Raw genomic sequence first — 21,663 nt, forward strand, 5'->3', positions numbered from 1 at the left:
GCCATTCTCACTGGTGTAAGATGGTATCTCTTGGTAGTATTGATTTGCATTTCCCTGATTACAAGTGATGTTGAACATTTTTTCATATGCCTGTTGGCCATTTGCATTTCCTCTTCAGAGAAGTTTCTTTTTAGCTCTTCTGCCCATTTTTTGACTGGATTATTTTCTTTGTTTTGTTGAGTCTCATCAGCTCTTTGTAGATTTTTGTGATCAGTGCTTTATCATTAGTGTTGTGTGCAAAAATGTTCTCCCAGTTGGTGGGGTTTCTCTTTGTTTTTGTTATTGTCTGTTTTGCTGTGCAGAAGCTCTTTAATTTGATGTAGTCCCAGCTGTTTATCTTCGCCTTCACTATCACTGCTTTGGGTGATGTGTCTGTAAAGATGTCTTCGAGGTGCATGTCATGTAGTATTTCGCCTATATTTCCTTCTATGTATTTTATGGTTTCAGGTCTTATGTCTAGTTCTTTAATCCATTTTGAGTTGGTTTTTGTGCATGATGTTAGGTAGTAGTCAAACTTCATTCTTTTGCATGTCGCGATCCAGTTTTCCCAGCACCATTTATTGAACAAACTTTCTTTGCTCCTTTGTCAAAGATTAGTTGACCATAAACCTATGGGTTTATTTCTGGATTTTCTATTCAATTCCACTGGTCTGTGTGTCTGTTCTTGTTCCAATAACATGCAGTTTTGATGATTATGGCTTTGTAGTATAGTTTGAAGTCTGGGAGTGTGATGCCTCCATTCCCTTCTTTATTTTTCAGGAGAGCTTTGGTTATTCGGGGTTTTTGGTGATTCCATATGAATTTCATCAATAATTATTCTATTTCTTTGAAGAATGACATTGAAATTTTTATTGGAATAGCATTGAATCTGTATATTGCTTTTGGTAGGATGGCCATTTTAATAATGTTTATTCTTTCAATCCATGAGCAGGGAATGTCTTTCCATTTCTTTGTGTCTTCTTCTATTTCTTTTAACAGTGTTTTATAGTTTTCTTTGTATAGGTCCTTTACCTCTTTTGTTAGATTTATTCCCAAGTATTTGATTTTTTTTTGTTTTGATAATAAAAGGGATGGTTTTTTTGATTTCTTCTTCTTCAGATTTATTGTTTGTGTACAGGAAGGGCCACTTTACTGAACTGCCACTTTAGTATCCTGCCACTTTACTGAACTGATTGATGAGTTGAATTAGTTTTTCTGTGGAGTTTTTGGGGTTCTCTATGTATATTATCATATCATCTGCAAATAGTGATAGTTTGACTTCTTCTTTTCCTATTTGGACTCCTTGTATGTCTTTCTTTTCTCTTATTGCTCTGGCTAGGACTTCCAGTATTATATTGAAAAGCAGTGGTGAGAGTGGACATCCTTATCTTGTTCCAGATCTTAATGGAAATGCTTTCAGCTTTTCACCATTGAGAATGATACTGGCTGTTGGCTTGTCATATATGGCCTTTAAATTTCCTCCCTTTTAATATCAGTAGCCTTTATTTAAATATATAGACATAGATATGAATTATTTATAAATGTCTGTGAAATACCCATGTAAAATGAGATCATGCTATTTATTTTTGATTATCACTACTGCTTTCCCCCCAAAAAAATTGCTTACTAAAAATGACAGAGTTTAATGAACTTTTCAAATGAAGAAATCAAATTGACTAGTGAGATGAGGACAGGAAGAATTTGAACACAGAAATTCATGTGGTAAACACCTATATAATTGTTAAAGACCAAAGGCAGATTGAGGCCTGAGCTTCCTAGATATCAAAGCAAAAATGGAAATGCAAACAGTTCAACAGTCAGCAATCTGTGAGCTCTAAAGTGAATAGTGAGAAGAGTAGTGAACAATATTCACATTAACAGTCCTTAATAAAAAAACAGTATATGTTGTTTGACTCTTTCTTACACCATCCATCATTACAAGTCAAGGGAATAATATATGAAGGGTGTAGTACCAGTGAAGACAAGTGAAATATTTCATTTTCCTTTTTCATTAATTGTAAGTACATTCTCTTAGTCTCATGCAAGACTCAAGCCCAGTTACCTTAATGAGAAGATATTGTAGAGGGATTTGATTTATGAGGCTTCTTGTTGGAATACCTAGGATAAGAGTAAGGGGTAATGGGAAATGAATCTACATAGAACATTTTCACTAACATTAATGCAATCTTAAAAGGAGGAATTTGCCTACATTTCATGTCATTAAATATTTGAAAAATAATATGGACAACACCCTCTTTTCCTTCATACATTTGCTCACCCTTGCAAGTGAAATAAAAAGCATATTCCCAAATGAAAAATACATTTTAAAAATATACCAAATCTTACCTGTCTTAAATTTAATTTTATATAAAATTGGATTGGATAATTTAGTTAGTATAAGGTAGTTGGTTCTGTGAAAGAGTTCCTGATAACTTTTTTTTCTACTTGATGGGAGAATTTTAAATATCTCAATATATGACTTGGTAGCCATTGTTCATGTGAGAGCAAGCCTGATTGCAATCAAAAAGATAAATATACCATGACCATGTTTAAAACACATTTAAAACACACCAAAAAATTTTAATAAGGGCCAGGCTATATGGTGTTTTATAAGGAATAGGGTTTTCATTGCCTGGAAAAAAAGTTTTTTTTTTTTTCCCGATAAGACTTTATTTTTCAATAAATCAGTACAAGCCTAAATTGTTAGTAAGTTATACTTAAATTTATATACTGTTTTTATAAGGCTATAATAGAATGCAGCCTGGTAAAAAGCTCAGATTACTTTCCCAGCCCACACTATCCAGTCTTCATTCAAAATCACTAGTAATTGCCACATGTTTGAGATCTAACTTCTTTCAAACCCAATCTAATGTCATTTTAGGCCCTATTGGTTTGTGATACCTTTCAAATTTAGTAGCTATTTCCATTTCCTGAGTGGAAAAATGGGTTTGTGTCTTTACACAATATTGCATATATTTTAATATGATTAACATAAGATTTTGCACAAAATTTTCTGAGTGCATGCTCTGCACCCTAGAATGTATTATTGTTCTCAGGTATTTGCTGTCCCTTCCAGTGGCAGGATTGTATTTCCTTTTCATTATTTGACTCATCCATGTGACATCTTTTAACAACTGGAATGTAAATGAAAAAGTTCACATACCACATAACTTACTGAATAGCCTTGGTATAAGAAGTACGATCTCTTTCCATTCCTGCCACAAGACCAGTAGTAGTGTTCTAGTCAGGGCTGCTCTTTCATTCTACATTTCTATAAAGAAGACACAGGTGAGTAAAAAACAACAAACCATTCTTGACCTCTAGATTTTAGTCATTTATTATTTCAGCATAAATTAGTCTAGGCTGATTGATATAAGAACCACAGGTTTTAAAAAAAACAACTTTTATAAAAAAATTGAAGTAACATTAGTTTACAACACTTGTTTTCAAAGCCATGGAATCACAAGTCCTCAGATACACTGCACGCTCATCCCTCCACCATAGTACTTTGTGCCCCTTCCCCTCCCTGTCTTGTAACCTCAGTTCTGCATTCAGATTTCTAGCATTTGTTGTCAGTTTGCTTTTGTCTGACCCTTTGTTTTGTTTCTTTATAGTCCATATGTGAGCAAAACCATTCAGTATTTCTTTCTCCTTTTGACTTAGTTCACTTAGCATTATCCCCTTCAGTTCCATCCCTGCTGTCACAAATGGCAAGAGTTATTTAATAGCTGAATAGTATTCCATTGTGTGTGTATATATATATATGTATATATATATATGTGTGTGTCATATTTTCCTAATTTACGCCTCTGCTCTTGGACCTTTAGATTGTTTCCATAACTTGGCTATTGTAAATAATGCTGCAGTGAACATAGAAGTGCACATATTCCTTGAATTGGTGTTTCTGCATTCTTTGGAGTAGAATTCTCAGGAATGGAATGGCTGGATCATATGGTTAGATCTATTTTTAATACTTGGAAAAACCTCCATACTGTTTTCCATAGGGATTGAACCAGTCTACATTCCCACCAGCAGTGTAAGAGGGTTTCTTTTTTCTTTTTTTTTTTTTTTTAAGATTTATTTATTTATGCATACAAGAGCTGGTGTACAGGCCAGAGATGCAGGAGGTGAAAGGATTCACCAAAGACAGAGCTGGCAGCAGAACAGGCAGACTGACTGAAAACACTGCTGAGGGAAGCAGTGGGCGAGACAGGAGAGGTCTGCTGTGCCATGTGGGTATCTCCCTGGCCGGCCAGGAATCGAACTTGTGCTGCAGAGGCTGCAATAGCTTCACAGTGCTGTGCTTAACTCCTTGCGCCACCAGGGAGGCCCAAGGGTTTCTTTTTTCTCCAGATTGTCGTCCACATTTGTTCCTGGCCTTTTTGGGCCACTCGCACAGGTATGAGGTAATACCTCATTGTGGTTTTGATTTGCATTTCCGTGATGATAAGTGATGATGATCCCTTTTTCATATGTTTCCTGGCCATCTATATGTCTTCCTTACAGAGTGTTTATTTAGCTCTTTTGCCTGTTTTTTTGGATTGGGTTTTATTTTTGTTGAATTGCTTGAGTTCTTTATATATCTTGGATATCAGCATTTGTTAGCTGTTTGGTGTGCAAATATTTTCTCCCTTTTAGACAGTTATCTTTTTATTTTTACTAATAGTTCCTTTCACTGTACAGAAGCTTTTGAGCTTAATTAGTCCCATTTGTTTATGTTTACTTTAGTTTCTCTTGCCATGAAAACATTTTTACACGAAGAAACAAGTATTATAAACAAAATAACTTTCTTGTGGTTACACAAGTTCTGAGTAACTTAGTCAGGATTCAGACATAAATCTGTCCGGTTCTCTTTGTATTATTCCTCTTTACTTTGTTTGCACTTTTTATCCGTTACACTTATATCTAATGAATTATTTCTTTGCTGATATATGGACTTAATGCAAAACTTTTACATAATATTATTTATTTAATCTGGAATCTAATACTAAGGGCTTGCAGTACACAGATTATGTTGCGTTTTGAGGTTTTCATTTTTAAGTTTGAAATTACTTGCCTTTAGTTGAGACACGTATTTCCTGTTGGTTTAGAGCAGCTAAGTTTGTACATTTAATAATATCTACCTGGTCCTTGGGAACTTTATAGTTTTATAACCTCAGGATTGACTTGATAGTGTAGATTGTCAAAGAAGCCAAGTTTGGTATAATTCCCATTTGGTCAAATTTATTGGCACCCAAATTTCTTTTTTTCTACTTTACATCACCGTAGTCACAAGCATGAAAAAAACCTAAGTTGTGTACAAGAAAGCAGAATGGAAATAAGAGCAATCATAGTTAATTTGAAGCATACTATATGCCAGACACTGTCTAAGACTTTAACATGTGTTATCTAACATAAACCATATAATAACTTTATGAAGTAAATACAATAATTCTCCCCATTTTAGAGGAGAAAACTGCAAAAACAGAAGTGAAATAACTAACCCAAGGTCACACAGCAGTTATAAGTGATAGAGCTAGGATTTGAACTGAACACCATACTATGACAGAGGTTATGTAGAAAACTATGCAAGAGGTTTTCTCTCCAGTGGAGGGATATTAGGTCATTAGTTATTTGAAGGGCAGATTTTCCCTTATGCTACAACTTTTTCATAAATGTCCACTCTGTTGTTCAGAAACCCTTTCTACTATTAGCATTTGAGTGTTATAAATCATACAGGCAACATATATTCTTTTGCTATGATGGAGTTGATTTGTTGGATAAAATTAGTTGGTTAGCTTTCATCTTTGGATGTTATAAAAATGATGGCCTTCTCTAGATATCCTCTGGTATGCTTTACTAGATATAAGGGAATGTTAATAAACTCATTACTTCATACTTAAAATATTTTTTCATAGCAGTTTAAACCAGTGTGTGGTCTGTTGTTACTCTTTGGGAAAGAGATTGACACTCTTAAAATATACCATATTGTATTGTTTGGAAAATAATTGTGTGCTGGGATTTTGTAAATTTTATCTTTTTTTTTTAACTCTTTCTTTTTTAAAGATTCATTTATTTATACAAGCACTGGGGTACAGGCCAGAGGTGTGGGGGGTGAGAGGATTCACCAGAGACAGAGTGGGGAACAGAACAGGCAGAAGGACCAAAATGCACTGCTGAGAGGAGTAGCAGGCAAGACAGGAGAGGTCTGCTGGGCCATGTGGTAGCTCCCTGGCCGGCCAGAAATTGAACTGGCACTTCAGAGGCTGCGGTGCCACTGGGGAGGCCCCTATAAATTTTATCTTTAAGGGAAAGTACGTCTCAAAAGGTAACATCATCACCCCTATTGAATATCCTAAAGTTAACACCATCACCCCTATTAAATATCCTAAAATAAATGAAATGGTTAGCGTAAAAGGACTTTGGCTGAAGCAGGAAGAGTGAACTTTGGTGGTATGTGTTGCTGATATGACATGGTGAGTATGAGTAGCAGTGAAAATGAGCTATGAGAATAATGGGAATAGTTCATGAAGGCAAGAGCTGTGTGTGTACATGGGGGGAACATGGATAAAGAGAATGGACCAGTGTGCAAGGGTATCAGTAGGTACAACAAGAAAAAATGTTCTTTCACTTCTCAAAAAAAAGGAGGTGCCAGCGGGAGGTGTTTGTGATTTGAGGGTACTTTGTTTTGTCTTTTCTACCACTACTATGTGATAAAATGAAGGGCTGGCAACATGAAGACTAAAAAATTAGAAAAGCATTCAAGGATCTAATAGAAACTGTGTTTATGGGGTGGGGGGTCACCTCACTTTTTTCTAATATAGTTCCAAATGCTTTTCTAATTTTTATGACACTGGAGTCTTCATGGGTTATTTGGAAACTTAACATCTAAAATGAAAAAAAAATCTTAAGTTTCAGCTTTTTTAGCGATTATGTTCATGTCAAACCCATGCCATTGGAGTGGCTTATGAATGACAGTAAGGGCTGAAGACTTGACGGGGGCATATTTAAATGGTACCAAAGATCAGCTGTAAAGGCATAGGCAAGAGGAGGTTTTTTTTCCCTTTTTTTTTTTTTTTTTTTTTGTTCTGACTTACCTGTTTTTATTTTGTCAGCTTCATCTAGTATTTCCATATTGTATCTAGCCCTATTGGTAATTTCAGTGGTTGAACTGTATGTGTATACATACACACATCATATACTCATTTTGTTGAAAATAGATTGTTACAATATTCAGAAAACTTCTTGTGTTAATCAATTTTTTTAAAAAATTGACACATTTGTGGTAAGACCAAAATGAGGTAAATGTATCTCTTGTGTGTGTTATTATAGTACTAATGGATTGTTAGATATTTGTTGTAATGTTAACATGTTAATTTATGCCCTGTAAATGAATATGAGACACTATTACTGGGAAAACTGTATAGTCTGCATAATAAATGCTGTGTAAGAAACAACCCTTCTTCCAAATAACTTTTTTGCTAGTTCACACTTCCGAGCAGTTGGCTCTATAGGTGTGAAGAGTCTGAGGACTGTATAACTTAGTGATAAAGCAGATTACAAAATAAGCTTAATTACTGATAAGAGTTTTCCTTGTAAGCTTTGTCAACTTCATCTATCCTCTTGTTGACTGTTTTGGCAAGAATCATTGAAGATAAGCTTTGGGGAGTCAGTCTAGTGTACTTTCTTTTCACAAAAAAACATGCTGCTTTATGTGATCTGAATCTAAACAAACAGAACTTGACCAGTCTTTTGAGTTCTATCAGGACCAGTTAACTGTGGTATGTGCAGAAATAGCTTGTAAAATTCAGACATTTTTTTTTCAGGTACTTAATATTTCTATCGTATATAGAAATGTTCTTCCTGCCTATAAATAAAGTTTATGGTAATTTGAAGTCCATTAGTAGCTAAGAGAACTAATATATTTAGACTTAGTATGTTCACCAGTATTTTAATATACGTTAAATTTACCAAATATGTATTATGTGGCAGGCATTTTGCTAGGGACTGAGGTATACAATGGATAAGACATTCATTCAACAAATATTCATTAAGTGCCTTCTATGGAAAATCTTTTAGGGCCTCCCTAAGGAGATAGTTCTTATGTTAAGGTTTAAAGATGAATAGGACTTACCAAGGTGAATAATAGGATAGGGAAAAAATAATCTCCCATATACCATGATCAAAATACTCCAGGTTGAAAAAGAACATGGAGTGTTTGAAAAACTGAAAGAACCCCCAGAATGACTGAAGTACGGGGAGGGAGAGAGGGAATAGTGCTTTAAAATGAGTTTGAAGAGAGAGTCAGAAGCCAATTCTTGGAGATTCTACTTTCTAAGTTTGTTTATTATTTTAGATCTGATTATAAAGGCAGTGGGAGGCCTTTCATTGGCTTAGGGCGTAAAATGACATTTCAGAATATGTTTCTTACAGCATTATCCTGATAGCTTTGTGGAGAATGGATTAGAATGGGCCAAGAGAGGATAAGATGCAGAAAAATCAACTAGGATGCTATTGAAGGTATCTGACAGACGATGAATTAGACTAGACTGGTAATGGAAAAGCGGGTAGGTTCAGCAGATATGTAGGAATTATAAATGACTAAACTTGGTGATTTTTGAGAGTAAAATTAGGGAAGGACAATATGGACTCTGAGATGATTCCCAGGCTTCTGACTTAAATATCTCGGAGAATGTTGGTGTCATCCCCTGATACAGGAAGAAGGGCAGAAGACAAAGTCTGTTTTAACTTTGGAAGCTATGCCTTAAAGTGGATAGATTTACGGGCATAGATAGAGAAGACAGGACAGGAGTAATTTATCACTACTAGAATGTATATAGAGTTCACCCTTGAACAACACAGGTTTGGACTGCACTAGTCCACAGATCCTCACAGATGTGGATCCTGGCATATATGGAGTGCTGGCTATAAATTATACAGATATTTGATTGCTCAGGAGAAGAGGACTTAGGGTAGAGGTGTCAGTGCTCCTAACCCCTGTGTTGTTGAAGAATTAACTCAGTGTGTTTTTTAAAATTGTCTGACTATATCAGTCAGCATCAAAACAGTATTAGTCTGTCCTGAGATCAGTGAAGACGCTTTGGTTTATATTTTCACCTACATCATGAGATTGTAGGTGAAAATCTGGTAGGTAGAGGATTTGTTTTTTTATTTTTGTTTTTTTAAGAAGCTAGTGGGACTTAATGAAAGGAAGTTTAAAATGAGCCCATCCACACTTAATAGATGATGACTGGTTTCAATTAATGAAGATGACGGTTTTTCTCATAAGCTAGGATTCAAGGTGAGTGTATATAAGATTTTAATAGTAACCAGTCCATTGGTCCTTGCCGATTCTTATTTAAACTGGTTTGTTTTTGTTGACACGATTAACCCTGCTTAATATCCAACTACTAGAATTTTATTCACATTTTGATCAGAAGGTTAAAACTCTGGTTTCTGAGTTGACTGGGCGCTACTAATAGTTTTGCAGCTGTTAAAAATAAGATATCTGAAGTTTATGATTGGGGTGAAGCATAGTAATATGTAGAATAAAACCTACATATATGTCTGTGAATGATGGTGTAGCCGACTGTAGACATAATTTGGGAAAAGGGATAAAGAAATCAAGAAAGAACCCTGTTCTGTTAAAGAAGGCCCTTACATAGTACCTTTCATAAGCCGAAACTCTTGAGATGGCAGAATTAAATTTTTATTTGCAACTTTTCCATTTTGCTTTAACTGGCTACATGAAACAAAGTATCAAGCACAAATTTAAAGCTTCCAGTGGGAACATGGAGTTTTAATCTGTGATAATAGCGAGCAGGTGGGGTTTGGATACTAGGGAATTGGAATGTGGGAACTGGAAAAGTAACAAACTGTAAGCTTATTACATTTTGGCAACCAGCTGTGGTTAGGCTGTTCATTGCTTCATGCTATGGTGGGTAGATTGTAGATGTTAGTCTCATAAACCTGGGCCTCAAAGCCTACCTAGCTCCAGCACTTTTCAGGAAAGGACAGGTTACCCAACCCTGCCCTGTTGAAACATTGGGGATGAGATCTACTGCCCAGTTTATTCAAGGATTAAATGAGAAAATGAATGTGAGCTGTCTGGGAGAGTGCCTTTCTCATAGAAGGCAGTTAATTCTTAGTTCTTCTTTTACCTCTAACTTGAATGTTTTTTTAACCCAGCTTTTAGTGTCTAGTGACTTAAATTGACAAATGAGTGGGCTAGAACAAATAGTTGATTTCTCATCTCTCCTTAATGATTATGAAAATTTAAACTCACAGGTACTGAGTGCTTCATGTTTTAGAAATGCTAAATGCAACCCAGGTGATGCTAGGAGTGCTTTTAAAGGCACACAGAATAGTTTGTAGAAGATTAAAAATAATTTTAAATGTAATCCAGGGAAGCCTTTCTACAGAAAAACATTTGACCAGTTAACATCTGTTGAGCACTGTTTTAGTCCTGGACATGTATGATGTGGGAAGACTGACACATGAACAGATAATTCTTATGCACCACTATAGAAAGTTTTATGCTATTGGAAATCATAGTTGTGCCAAGGTAATTTGACAGTATGTACCAAGTAGTTTTAAAATGTACATCCTCTCTTACCCAATTGATCTATTAATACTTCTAGCAATATAACCTGAGGGCTTGCAATACAATCTAGCTAATTGTGTGAAAAATTGCTAACTACAAATGTGTAAGTTTGTACATTAAATTAATTGCTAATATAAATGGACATACAGGTCTCCATCATTGATCACACAGATTTGTATGTGACAAAGAAAAAATATTTGTGATACATTGCTAAGAGCAAAAAGTCAGTTACTAAAAAGACTTAAAATTTTTCTTTTCAAAGAAAGCTTAGTGGAATCTTTTCTAGATCACTTTTGTGTATTCTTTGCCTTGAAAAAAAAATCATTCAGATATAGTTTTTGTCATAATCTGGAAATGGGATGGGATTTTAAGTGAGTTAATGTCTTGCCAAATCAGAATAGCATATCTGAGAGATAAGCAGTTGGGGCATATATATTTGCTTTATGACCTTAGTGTATTGTCAAGGTGCAGTCAGGTTTTAGTCAATTTTTACAAATATTTCATATGTTTTTCAAGGTAGTTCATTATTTTAGTTGTTGGGTACATGGTTTCTGTGTGCTTAATAATCTTCTCTAACTTCACTAATTACTTTGTCTGATACAAAATATATTTAAAGGTATGTTGGAGTTTCCCATTATGATAGTAAAGTTTTCCCATAAATACAATAGGTTTTGCCTTACATATTTTGATGCTTTGCTATTAGGTGCATGCAGGTTTAGAATAGTTTTCTTGGTCCTCCCCAACGCGCGCCCCCCCCCCAGTTATATAATGACCATTTTATCTTTAATATTACTTTTTTGCTTTTAAAAATATATTTTTCATGACAGTCCTATAACATGTATTGGTTTTCTAGTCATATGTATTTTCTGGTATAATTTTTGTATACTTACAGCTTTTTTTCCCCCCTCATTTATGTTTTTAGTATGTCTCTTGTAAACTGAACAGAAAAGGACTGTTCAGTTTGAATTTTAGGTCTTATAACTGCCGTGTAGTCTACTTACATTTATTGTGATTACTGTTATATCTGTACTTATTTCTACCATTTTATTTATTTACCTTGTTTTAGTCTCTGCTGTTTTTTCCTTCTTACCTGTCTTCTACTGGTTTGTACAACTTTATTCCTTTTTTCCCCCTCTACTCATTACCCTTAAATTTTTAACATGTGCTTGAATTTACAAAGTCTTATGTTAAAATCACTGTCTTCATTCTTCTGAACAATACAGGGACCTTGGAAAGTTTAAAATTCAGTACCCTCCACCAATCTTAGAATTTTTGACCAGTCTTTTACTTCTATTTTTATTTATTTTTATTGTATTTTATTATTTTTTTAAAGATTTATTTATACATTTATACAAGCACTGGGCACAGTCAGAAGCGCGAAAGGGTGACAGAACTCACCAGAGCCAGAGCAGGGAACAGAACAGGCAGGCTGACGAAATACATTGCTAAGGGGAGCAGCGGGCACGACAGGAGAGGCCTGTGCGCCATGTGGAACACTTGCCGGGGGCTGGGGATCAAACCAGCGCTGCAGAGCCTGCGGGCAGCCCCACAGCCCAGCGCTCAACTGCTGCACCACCAGGGGAGGTCCTGCTTCTATTTTTAAATCATCCAAATTAGTCTTTATTGTTGCTGCTGTTGCATTTACTTTTTATACTTTCATTGTTTTCTCATACCCAAGAAGATTGTGAACGCCTTAATTAAACAGTTTCCTCATTTTCTCTTCAGATTTTCAGAAGAAACAACCAGACGATGATTCCACTCCAAGTACAAGTAACAGCCAATCAGATTTGTTTTCTGAAGAGACCACCAGTGACAACAACAATACCTCTATAACCACGCCAACTCTTAGTCCCAGCCAGCAGCCGCTTCCGACAGAACTGAATGTAACTTCACCAAGTAAAGACGAGTGTAAGTGCCCAGATCTTTGGGAAATGGTAAAGAAAGCAACTTAAGAATAATATATGAACTTGGTAATGCCTCAACCCAGAAAAAAGATTGCAGCACTTTTAATTCAAGATTAAGTACTCACATACAGGCCTAAGTTAGCAAGTCAGAGAATAAGTTTCCATCTTTATATAGAGCTTAAGGTCTTCTTAGAATATAGCCTTTTATGGTAACTGTCAAAATACAGGAGGTTTTGAACTAGTCTGGGGCAGTGGTTCTCAGCCTTGACTACAAATTAAAATCCACTGAGTATTTTAAAACAATTTAATCTTTAGCACTATTCCATGAGTCTAATTTAATTGGTCTGGAGGAAAGCCCAGGGATCTGGTTTTTGTTTTTGTTTTTTTTTTAAACTACAGTGGATTCTAATGTGCTGCAAGTGTTGTTGCAAAGCTCTGGTCTAGGAACTTAGTCATGATTTAAGCACCTTGAATTGAAACCTTACTTCTATCAACTAACTGGTGCTTAATGTTTTTAGGCATTTAACTGAGATCATAACAGTGTATTACATCATAGAACATACAGTATTTGAAGGGAGGAGGAAATAGTTTCTGTTACTCTCCTGTAAGTCATCTTTGCTAAAATAATGTTATCATATATGTAATATAGAAGTCTGTTGTTCATTTAATCTTTGTAATGTTTGAAGCATTTCCTTTAGGGCTCAACTACAACTGATGGTATTTATTGAATATTATAGGGCTATTATGAGAGCAGGTTTTGCCTTTTAAATGCTTAACAGGTTGAAATTTAGTGCATCAAGTTTAATGATAATCTAGAAATCCTTGTAATGTGGTAGGATAGAATGTTCTGTCTGTTAACTTTTGGAAAGGTGAGGGAGAACAGATATTTATTTAAACCTATCACTGTGCTAGGTAAACTTGAGAATATGAAAGTGTAAGGTAAGCTATAGTCCTTGTCCTCAAAGGATTTACTATTTTGCAGGGAAAGATAAATATATTTGTTTTACCAGTGGTTCTCAATCAGGAGTGATTTTATACTCCTTGTGCTCCCTGTACCAGGATGCTACTCAACATCCTGTGGTACATAAGACAGCTTTCCACAGCAAGGATTATTCAGCCCAGTGTAACAGTAACTCCAAGGTCTGAGAAACCCTCATACATACATGTATGTACTCATTTTAGTGGTCCTTCTATGTATTAAAGAGAGGTCCTGCCTGTTGAAGAAGGGTGTTGGTTTATTGGAGAAAGTGGTGATGAAGACAAATGCAAAGCATTTGTGAGACACTGTAGACGGAGTAGGATGAGCTATGGAGGAATCTGCATGAAGTTCTATAATGATGAGTGACTCCTTTAGGACCATTTATGGAGGACAAAACTGGAAAGGTAGTTATCGCCAGGTCATAGAGACTTGAATGCTCAGCTAAGATATTTGGATGTTAGAGAATAATTATGTTTGTGAGCAGAGGAAGTAATATTATTATTACAGTTCTTTTGGAGAAGTAACCTTGCAGTAATGAAAATGGGAAGGATTTGACTAGAGTCACATTGCAGAGAATCTTTTTAAGTATTATAACTTATAATAGATACCTAGGGAAAGTTGTAAAACTCATTTAAAAGGAGGAAAAAATGATGAAAATGGTAATGATAATATTAAAGCAACACATTTATGTATGGCGTCATGTACTTATTAAGGAGCTGATGAAATTATGGCACCTTGTCTCAGAAAACTACCTACTGTCTACTTATACCCAAATTTGAATAAAATTTTTCTAAAACTCACTATGGCTTCTAGGTTAAGAACTCCTGAAAGGGAAAGGTTGGAACTGGTTAGACACCCATGTGATTGGAACCATACATTCCAAGATGCCGCCACAACAAAGGAATTCAAGCAGCCAGAATGCACATGTACTGAGATAACAAGAGCTATCATTTATTGAGCAGTTTATGTGCAAGATATTGTTCTATGTGTTTCCTCTTTTTTTCATCATGGCAAACCAAAACAGTTGATGCTGCTATCATTGTCCCCATTCTATAGATAAGGAAACAAGCCCAAAGAGATAAAGTAATTTGGCTGTGGTCACAAACAAATAGATACCAGAACCAGGATTTAAATTTAGGCATTTAGCTTTAGAATTCATTAATTCACAAAGTGGAATAGAACTGCCATAGAGAATAGAAACATTCTTATTGGTAAGAGCTGCACTTTTTGTCTCTGTAATTAAGGCATGTTGAAACTCATATCATAATCAAAAATTATTGATTAATCATGAAACATTCCTATAACAGGGATTGGAAATAAAAATAAATCCGTATTATTGAAACATTTTCTCTGAAGGTATACCTCCACAGGAAGCTGACCCATAACAGGGATTTATATAGCAGATGATGAAGCTTGGACTCAGAACAGGTGGAGTTACAAGAAATGAATTCTTAATTGAGTCAGGCTGATTGTTTGGTGCACTCTAAGGACATAGAGGGATTCCTTATGTGTTCAGTATAAGATTCCACCTTCACTCATCTGCCTGGGCTTAGATGCTCTGAGCTCTGGAGCGTTCAGAACACAACACTTTCCTTAAATTGCCAGCCGAGGCCACTGTAGACTATCATGATATTTTTTTTTTTTGATCTGTAAATACCTTCAATCCCATTTAGAATATCTAATTCAATTACCTTTGAATCCATTCTCTATCTTTCTGATGATATCACTGCTGAAAATCACTTCATCTCGGAATCTCTTCCTAATGCTTTTGGAGATCATTAGTGTAATCCTTTGATTTTCACAGTTCTGGAGAAATAAGGAGATTTGCTAATCCGAGATAATGATGATAATTTAAATGTTCAAGTGGGTAATTTGAGTTGGAATTCAGGGGAGAAAAGTCAAGATTGGCTTCATCCATGTGGAGATGTTGGGGAAAGCCATGGGGATTACATGTGATTGCCAAGGGCTAGAGCAGAGAACGCAGTGAGAACCTTGAGTAAACCAAGGAAAAGGAGGCAACATGAAGAGGTCAAAGAGGAAGAGAACACTAGTGGGCAAGGTCTCAAAGCCAAGGAACGGATTTCAACTTCTGTATGGACTTTAATAATACCAACAAAAATGTTGTGAGATGTTTGCTGTGTTCTGAGCACTCTTGTAAGCTCTTCACACATACCAACAATCACTTTTTATGATACCCTGTGAAGTAGTTTCTTTTATTATACCCTTTTATAGATGAAGAAGTTGAAGCATAGACAGGTTCAGTAACTTCTGCCCAAAGTCACCCATGTGGGCAGTGCAGCTCACATTCTAGCCCACTAACTGAGCTCCAGAGTCTGTGCTTTTAATCACTGTAGCATACTGCCTCAGCATTATGAAGAATCCTGCAGAAGCTATAAACTGACAACAGGCATTTGAATACGGGGCCATTGAGATTGATTACCTAAATAAACTAATAAATTATTCCATTGGTTTGTATATTCATTTAGCAGTCTTTGCTGAGTGCCTACTGTGTGTTAAACACTAGGTTAAGTGCTCGATACAGAAATAAGATTAACTCTCTACCCACTTCTCTTTTCAAATATATATGCCTCTGGGATTCTGAATGTTCTCCCAGACAGGTACATAAAAATTTTAGGATGAAGGGGAAACAGCAGCAGCAGGAGTGGTTAATACTCATGCCATTTACAAAAGCTTTCTCAAGTAGGTTTTGCTATCTCACCTACTGAAACTATGGTAGGTTAAAATGTGTACCTGGCTTGTTGGTGGGGGATACAAGGTTGAGAAAAGTAAGGAAGGTTTGTTAAGGCTGCAAAGTAGATGAATTAATATGACATCATGAGAGAAAGTGATTGCCAGGTAGCAGTGAGGACTGGGATAATTAGACAACCTGATTCATTGATACCTTGCAAATTTCTTCAGCTTTGAACTACCTAGAAGAAAGATAGACAAAAGCAGCAATAGGGGGTCACTTACATTGTTCTTCTGGTATTCTCAAGCTACCAGAATTTCATCTCTTGGTTCTTTTTAGCTTTCCTTGGAGAGGTGTATAGTAGTTGTTGGGAAATGAGTTTAGGATTCAAATCCAATTTTAAGTAATTTGTAAATTATACAGTAGTTAAGGATCTGTTGTTGTTGTGTGGAACTGGAAGTGCTGTGTTTTCCTGGGAGCGTATGAAAAGGTTTTACTTTTCTGCCTAGTAATCAAGAAGATGAGTATGGGTTATGTCTGCTTTCTACTTCTCACTGTTAAGTGGGTATGCAAACAAGTGAATGTAAGCATCCAGATATGCTGTTTTTGCAGATAAAGTAAGAATCATTTGATAACAAGAGAGTGTAAAGTAGAGAAATGGGACAGATTTTTATGCAAAAGAATTTCTTAAAATACCTGACTGAAGGCTGAATAAAGTAGATATCCAAAAACTCCAGGTGATCTTTCTTTGTCTGAAAACACACACCTCTTTCTCTCCCATCTTGTATGTCTTTGGAGGAAACCATGAAACTTTAGCCTTTATAAACATTTTCAAAGCATAGAGTAAACAAAATTCAAACAGTGATTAAAGGACTTGTCATACAGCATTTAAATGCTATTACAGTGCTAACAGCTAATACTTGCAGGCACTGTTCCAATTTTTTTTATCTGTAGTAACCTCTTTCATGTTCTTAACTACCCTGTAAAAGGTACTGTTACCATATCTGTTGACAGATGTAGAAATGGAGCACAGGATGATTCTCTGTGTTGTCCAAGATCCCAGAGCAACCTAGTTTTCTAGAACACTCTATAGTTGCCTGTCTCTATGTGATTTATATTATAACGGATCTTTCATGCAAATGTAAACTACAGAGGAAGGAGTATTGCACAAATACTTAACAAAGTAGCATTTCTTTCTGCTTTCACTTAACTGCTATTTATTGTCTCCCATTTTCCAGGTTTTTCATAGAGGAAATAATGTATAATTTGTAGTTTTGTTTCATGACCTAATTTTTGAAGAAAGGATAATGTCAGATTCTAATTAGAACCCTGGATCCAATTGTTTTGTTATTTTTATTTATTTTTTAGAGATTTATTTATGCATACAAGAGCTGGGGAAAAGGCCAGAGATACAGAGGGGGGTGTGTGTGAGAGAGATGATTCACCAGAGACAGAGTGGGGAACAGAACAGGCAGATTGACTGAAATACACTGCTGAGGGGAGCAGCAGGCGAAACAGGAGAGGTCTGCTGAGTCATGTGGGTTGCTCCCTTGCCAGCCAGGGATTGAACTCGTGCTGCAGAGCCTTTGGATTGCTTCACAATGTGATGCTTAACCCCTTGTGCCACCAGGGAGGCCCCTTTTTTGTTATTTTTAAATGATGGGCAGATGACTGGTCACCTTAAGTCGGAGTCTTACCAGATTGAACTTTAAAAGATGAGAAACTGTCCTTTTCCTTATCCCTCCTGTAAAATCAGTTTTCCTTCTGTCATGCTCTCAAAGTCCTCAGCATTTCTATTAATGACTTGTTTGGAAGTCTTACAATATGTATGCCTACCTAGATTTTGGGTTGGTTTGTTTTTCTCCTCAATGCTGCTGAATACTGGACAGAAATGGAGGTGTTGGAGGAGAGTTGACCAGTTTGTTTCTTTCTCGGTATGAGAGTAAGAGAACTGATACCTGCTCCTAGGGAAGAATAATGGCCAAGAAATGGACTTGTTTTCAAATATTCTGATGTCTGAATGTAGCAGAACACCTCATACAAAACTCCCTATTAACCCCTGTGGAGGCATATTGTAAGAAATAAAAAGAAATCAACATTTATAAAATTATAGTTTACAAGAGCAGTTGCCAAACTACAGCCATAAGCCAGCTTTTGCTCATCATGTTTTTGTATGACTTATGAGCTGAGAATAATTTTAATTGATTGTAAAAACCAATCACTTGACATATGAAAATTATGTGAAATTCAGATTTTAGTATTCATAAATAAAGTTTTATTAGACACGCAATGACCATTCATTATGTATTGTCTTTAGTTGCTTCTGCACTACAACAGCAGAATTGGGTAGTTGCTCAGAAGCCTAATTGTTTATTTTTTTAATTTTTTTTATTTTTTATAAATTTCCAAACTTGTGTTAGTTCAGAGAAGCCTAATTGTTTATTATAGAAAAACTTGCTAGCCCCTGTTTTATAAAGCAGTTTGACATATTATTTCCCTAGGATTGTGCTGACAGTGTGTACTGTAGACAAGGCAGATACTCTCCTATTTTACACATGGGAGAAATGTTTGTATGGTGACCTCTTTTGAGTCACATGCCAGGGCCAGAACTCAGCTCTGGGCCTTTTTCATTCATAATGTTCAACTTTTTCCCTGTACTTCTCTGCTGCAAGGATAATGCAATTAAAGTATCTACCCAAGAGGTGCTTTTGTTGTAGCTAAAAGAAAATGTACTTAAAAAGTGAGAACTGGACCAGCCAGAATATTAGTTAAGGGTTTTAATAATTAAACCTTAATTTCCAAGTGCTGACTGGATTTCCCAAAATAGAAGTTTGAGGCATTCTTTATCTGTGGTTAAACTAATTTGGTTGAGCAAAGAGATTCTGTTGTTTCCTTGGAAACTGCTTCTTGGTGATACCCTAACTTCCCTAGGCTCTTAGAAGATAAAGTAAACTGGTGGTGCATTTTAACTGATGTCCTTGCTAGACTACACTTGGGTCTTTAAGTGCATTGGGCTTCATTGACTATTAATCTTTATTCCTGTCTGACAAGTCCTTATCTGTCCTCTGGAAAATACTGTCATCACCACAAAGTGGCTAAACTTTTTATTTTTGCCACCTAAGTTTCTAATAATCCCTAACTGAAATCAAGTTTCCCTTTTCAGACTCTGCCTACTTCCGAAGACCAGATACTGGGCAAAACAGACTGGGGTATCTTAGTAGAGCATTTAGAAAATATTACCTATTAAAAAATGCTTTATGACTTCCTGCTGGGCTGGTTTTAAGTGAAATATGGTGGGGCAATTTATTTACAGTTCATTCTCTATATGTCTTTCTCTTCCCTTTTCTCTAATGAAGCTCAAAGCATCAGGCTGTTTATCAGAGATAATTATACAACAGATGGAGCTTTTCTGATACATAATCGTCTCAGAGTGGAAGATTTTTCCCATAATGAAGAATGCCCAAACTTTAAATGTCTCTTTTGATTTTAATTTAAAGGTTTTTTTTTCCCCCCAGTGCATTTATTTATCCTGAAGCTGGTTCCATAAAGCATGCTGCTTTTATTAGAGCTGTGTTCTAAAAAGATTGATTCTTTGCAGTACAGTATGATAATGTACAGTTATATGCTGCATTGAATTGAATGTCTATAATTCAGAAGGAATCAATGTATGGGATCATTAAATTAATACCTGTCAAAATACAGAAGGACTTCAGTAGTTTAGCAAGGTTTTCTTACAGAAATTATTTCTGTTCCATGTTAGTTGGGTCATAACTTGTTAAAGAACTTACAGTGCCATCTGACCTTCAGTTTGTAGTAAAAAGAGACCAAATTAGAGCAAAACCATGATTTTTAAATTACTCATTTGCTAGCTTTCGCCCCCCTTTTCTCAAGTTTTAATCCTATTTTTAAGTATACAAGACATTCATTTTTATATAGAGTAGGCTAAAACATTCCTTTATTACCACCACCTTATCTTCTTTTTCTGTGCACTTATATACATGTTTACATATATTTTGGGTTGTCTTACACACACACACACACACACACACACACACACACACACACACACACACACACACAAGGGCATAGTTACTACTGTTTTGCAACTTTTATTTAACCATGTAGCTTAGCAACCTTTCCAGGTCAACACAAAGACCTGCCTAATTTTTTTAAGTTGTTATTATTTTCTCTTGAGGCTTTTCCTAGTATTTCACTCTGTAAACCACTTTAAGTAAACATTTTGTGCATGGCTAATGGTACATGTGTCATTTTTTTCATGATAAATACATAGACATGGAATCAAAAGTCAGAGATGATGTATATTACAAATTTTGAATGCACGATTAAATTAGTCCCCCAAATGACACTTCTACTTTATACTGAAATATAGTGTCTGAGAGTGTTTCCCATACTTTTACCAGTGTTAGGTTCCTTTTTTCCCCCCAGCAGACAAAAGAATAGCTCATGTTAATTTGAATTCCTTTGATAATAATATATATATATATTCAATATTTTATCACTTATCTTTTTCTATGTTTACCTCTTGAATCCATCTGAAATTTATTTTGTATGTGTTATGAGGTTTAAGGATTCACTTTTCCAAATGGTGGTTAATCATCTCTAAGCAATTTATTAAATAGTTCAGGTTTGAAATGCCACTACTAATATATAAACATAAATCTGATTTTAGGCTCTTGATTTTGCTCCATTGGCCTACTTATATATTCCTGAGACTGGACTATAGCATTTTTGTGGCATGTATTGATATTTGATTGAGCTAGTCCTGTCTTTTTCTAAATTTGGTTAGCTATTCCCTTTATATTTTCTTGATGAATTTTATAGCTTGTCAGTTCTGTGGAAAATTAAAGTGTGATTTTTATTGGAATGACAGTGAATATATAGATTTATTTGGCAATAATTGACATTTTAATGCACTACTAGGTCTTCTCAAATAAGAATATAGTTTTTCTTCATTTGTTGAAACCCTCTTAAATATTCTTGAGTTAAGATTTATCATTTTCTTAATGTCAGCCTTATGTATTTCTTGCTATAATTTCTTTAAAGCTTTGTATATTTCCTTTTCTCATTCTTAATAATTAAACTATTTCATAAATATAGTATTTGCTGTAAAATCTAAATTTGTTTGGGGTTTTTGTAGATATTATTACGTTAAGGAAACCCTTGTACTTATAGCTTACTTTTTTTTGAGTGTTGAAATTTTTAAAATGTTTTTTCAGTATCTGTTGAAATGGACTTTAATATGTAATCTCTTCATTTAATAGACTTCCAGTGTTAAACCATCTTTGCATTCTTTGAATACAACATACTGGTTCTTTCATTATACTACTAGATTAAAAATATGCATTTCATTTCAAATTTCACATTTTTCAGTGAGTGGTTACTTTGTGCATGTATAACCTTATATCAAGTGGACTTGCTATTTCTGTCTAGTTTTGGTATTAATTAAGTTAATCTCATGGAAAGCTTTACATACATCTTTTCCTGTGCTGTAACATAGCATTTGCCCTGT

The 21,663-nt window shown here is 35.3% G+C and overlaps 1 protein-coding gene across 3 annotated transcripts in view; it reads left to right on the forward strand.

Moving 5' to 3' along the window:
• Positions 1-21,663, forward strand: part of ZFAND3 (zinc finger AN1-type containing 3) — a 307,728-nt gene that overhangs the window by 204,776 nt on the left and 81,289 nt on the right. For all 3 annotated transcript variants that reach the window (XM_037518709.2, XM_054698760.1, XM_054698759.1), the window contains exon 3: positions 12,287-12,469. In XM_037518709.2, coding sequence (XP_037374606.2) covers positions 12,287-12,469 — 183 coding nt within the window. The remainder of the gene's footprint in view (positions 1-12,286; positions 12,470-21,663) is intronic.

The sequence above is a fragment of the Talpa occidentalis genome, unplaced genomic scaffold (genome assembly GCF_014898055.3).
Source record: "Talpa occidentalis isolate TD23 unplaced genomic scaffold, MPIMG_talOcc4v2.1 talOcc4.2, whole genome shotgun sequence".
Lineage (NCBI taxonomy): Eukaryota > Metazoa > Chordata > Mammalia > Eulipotyphla > Talpidae > Talpa > Talpa occidentalis.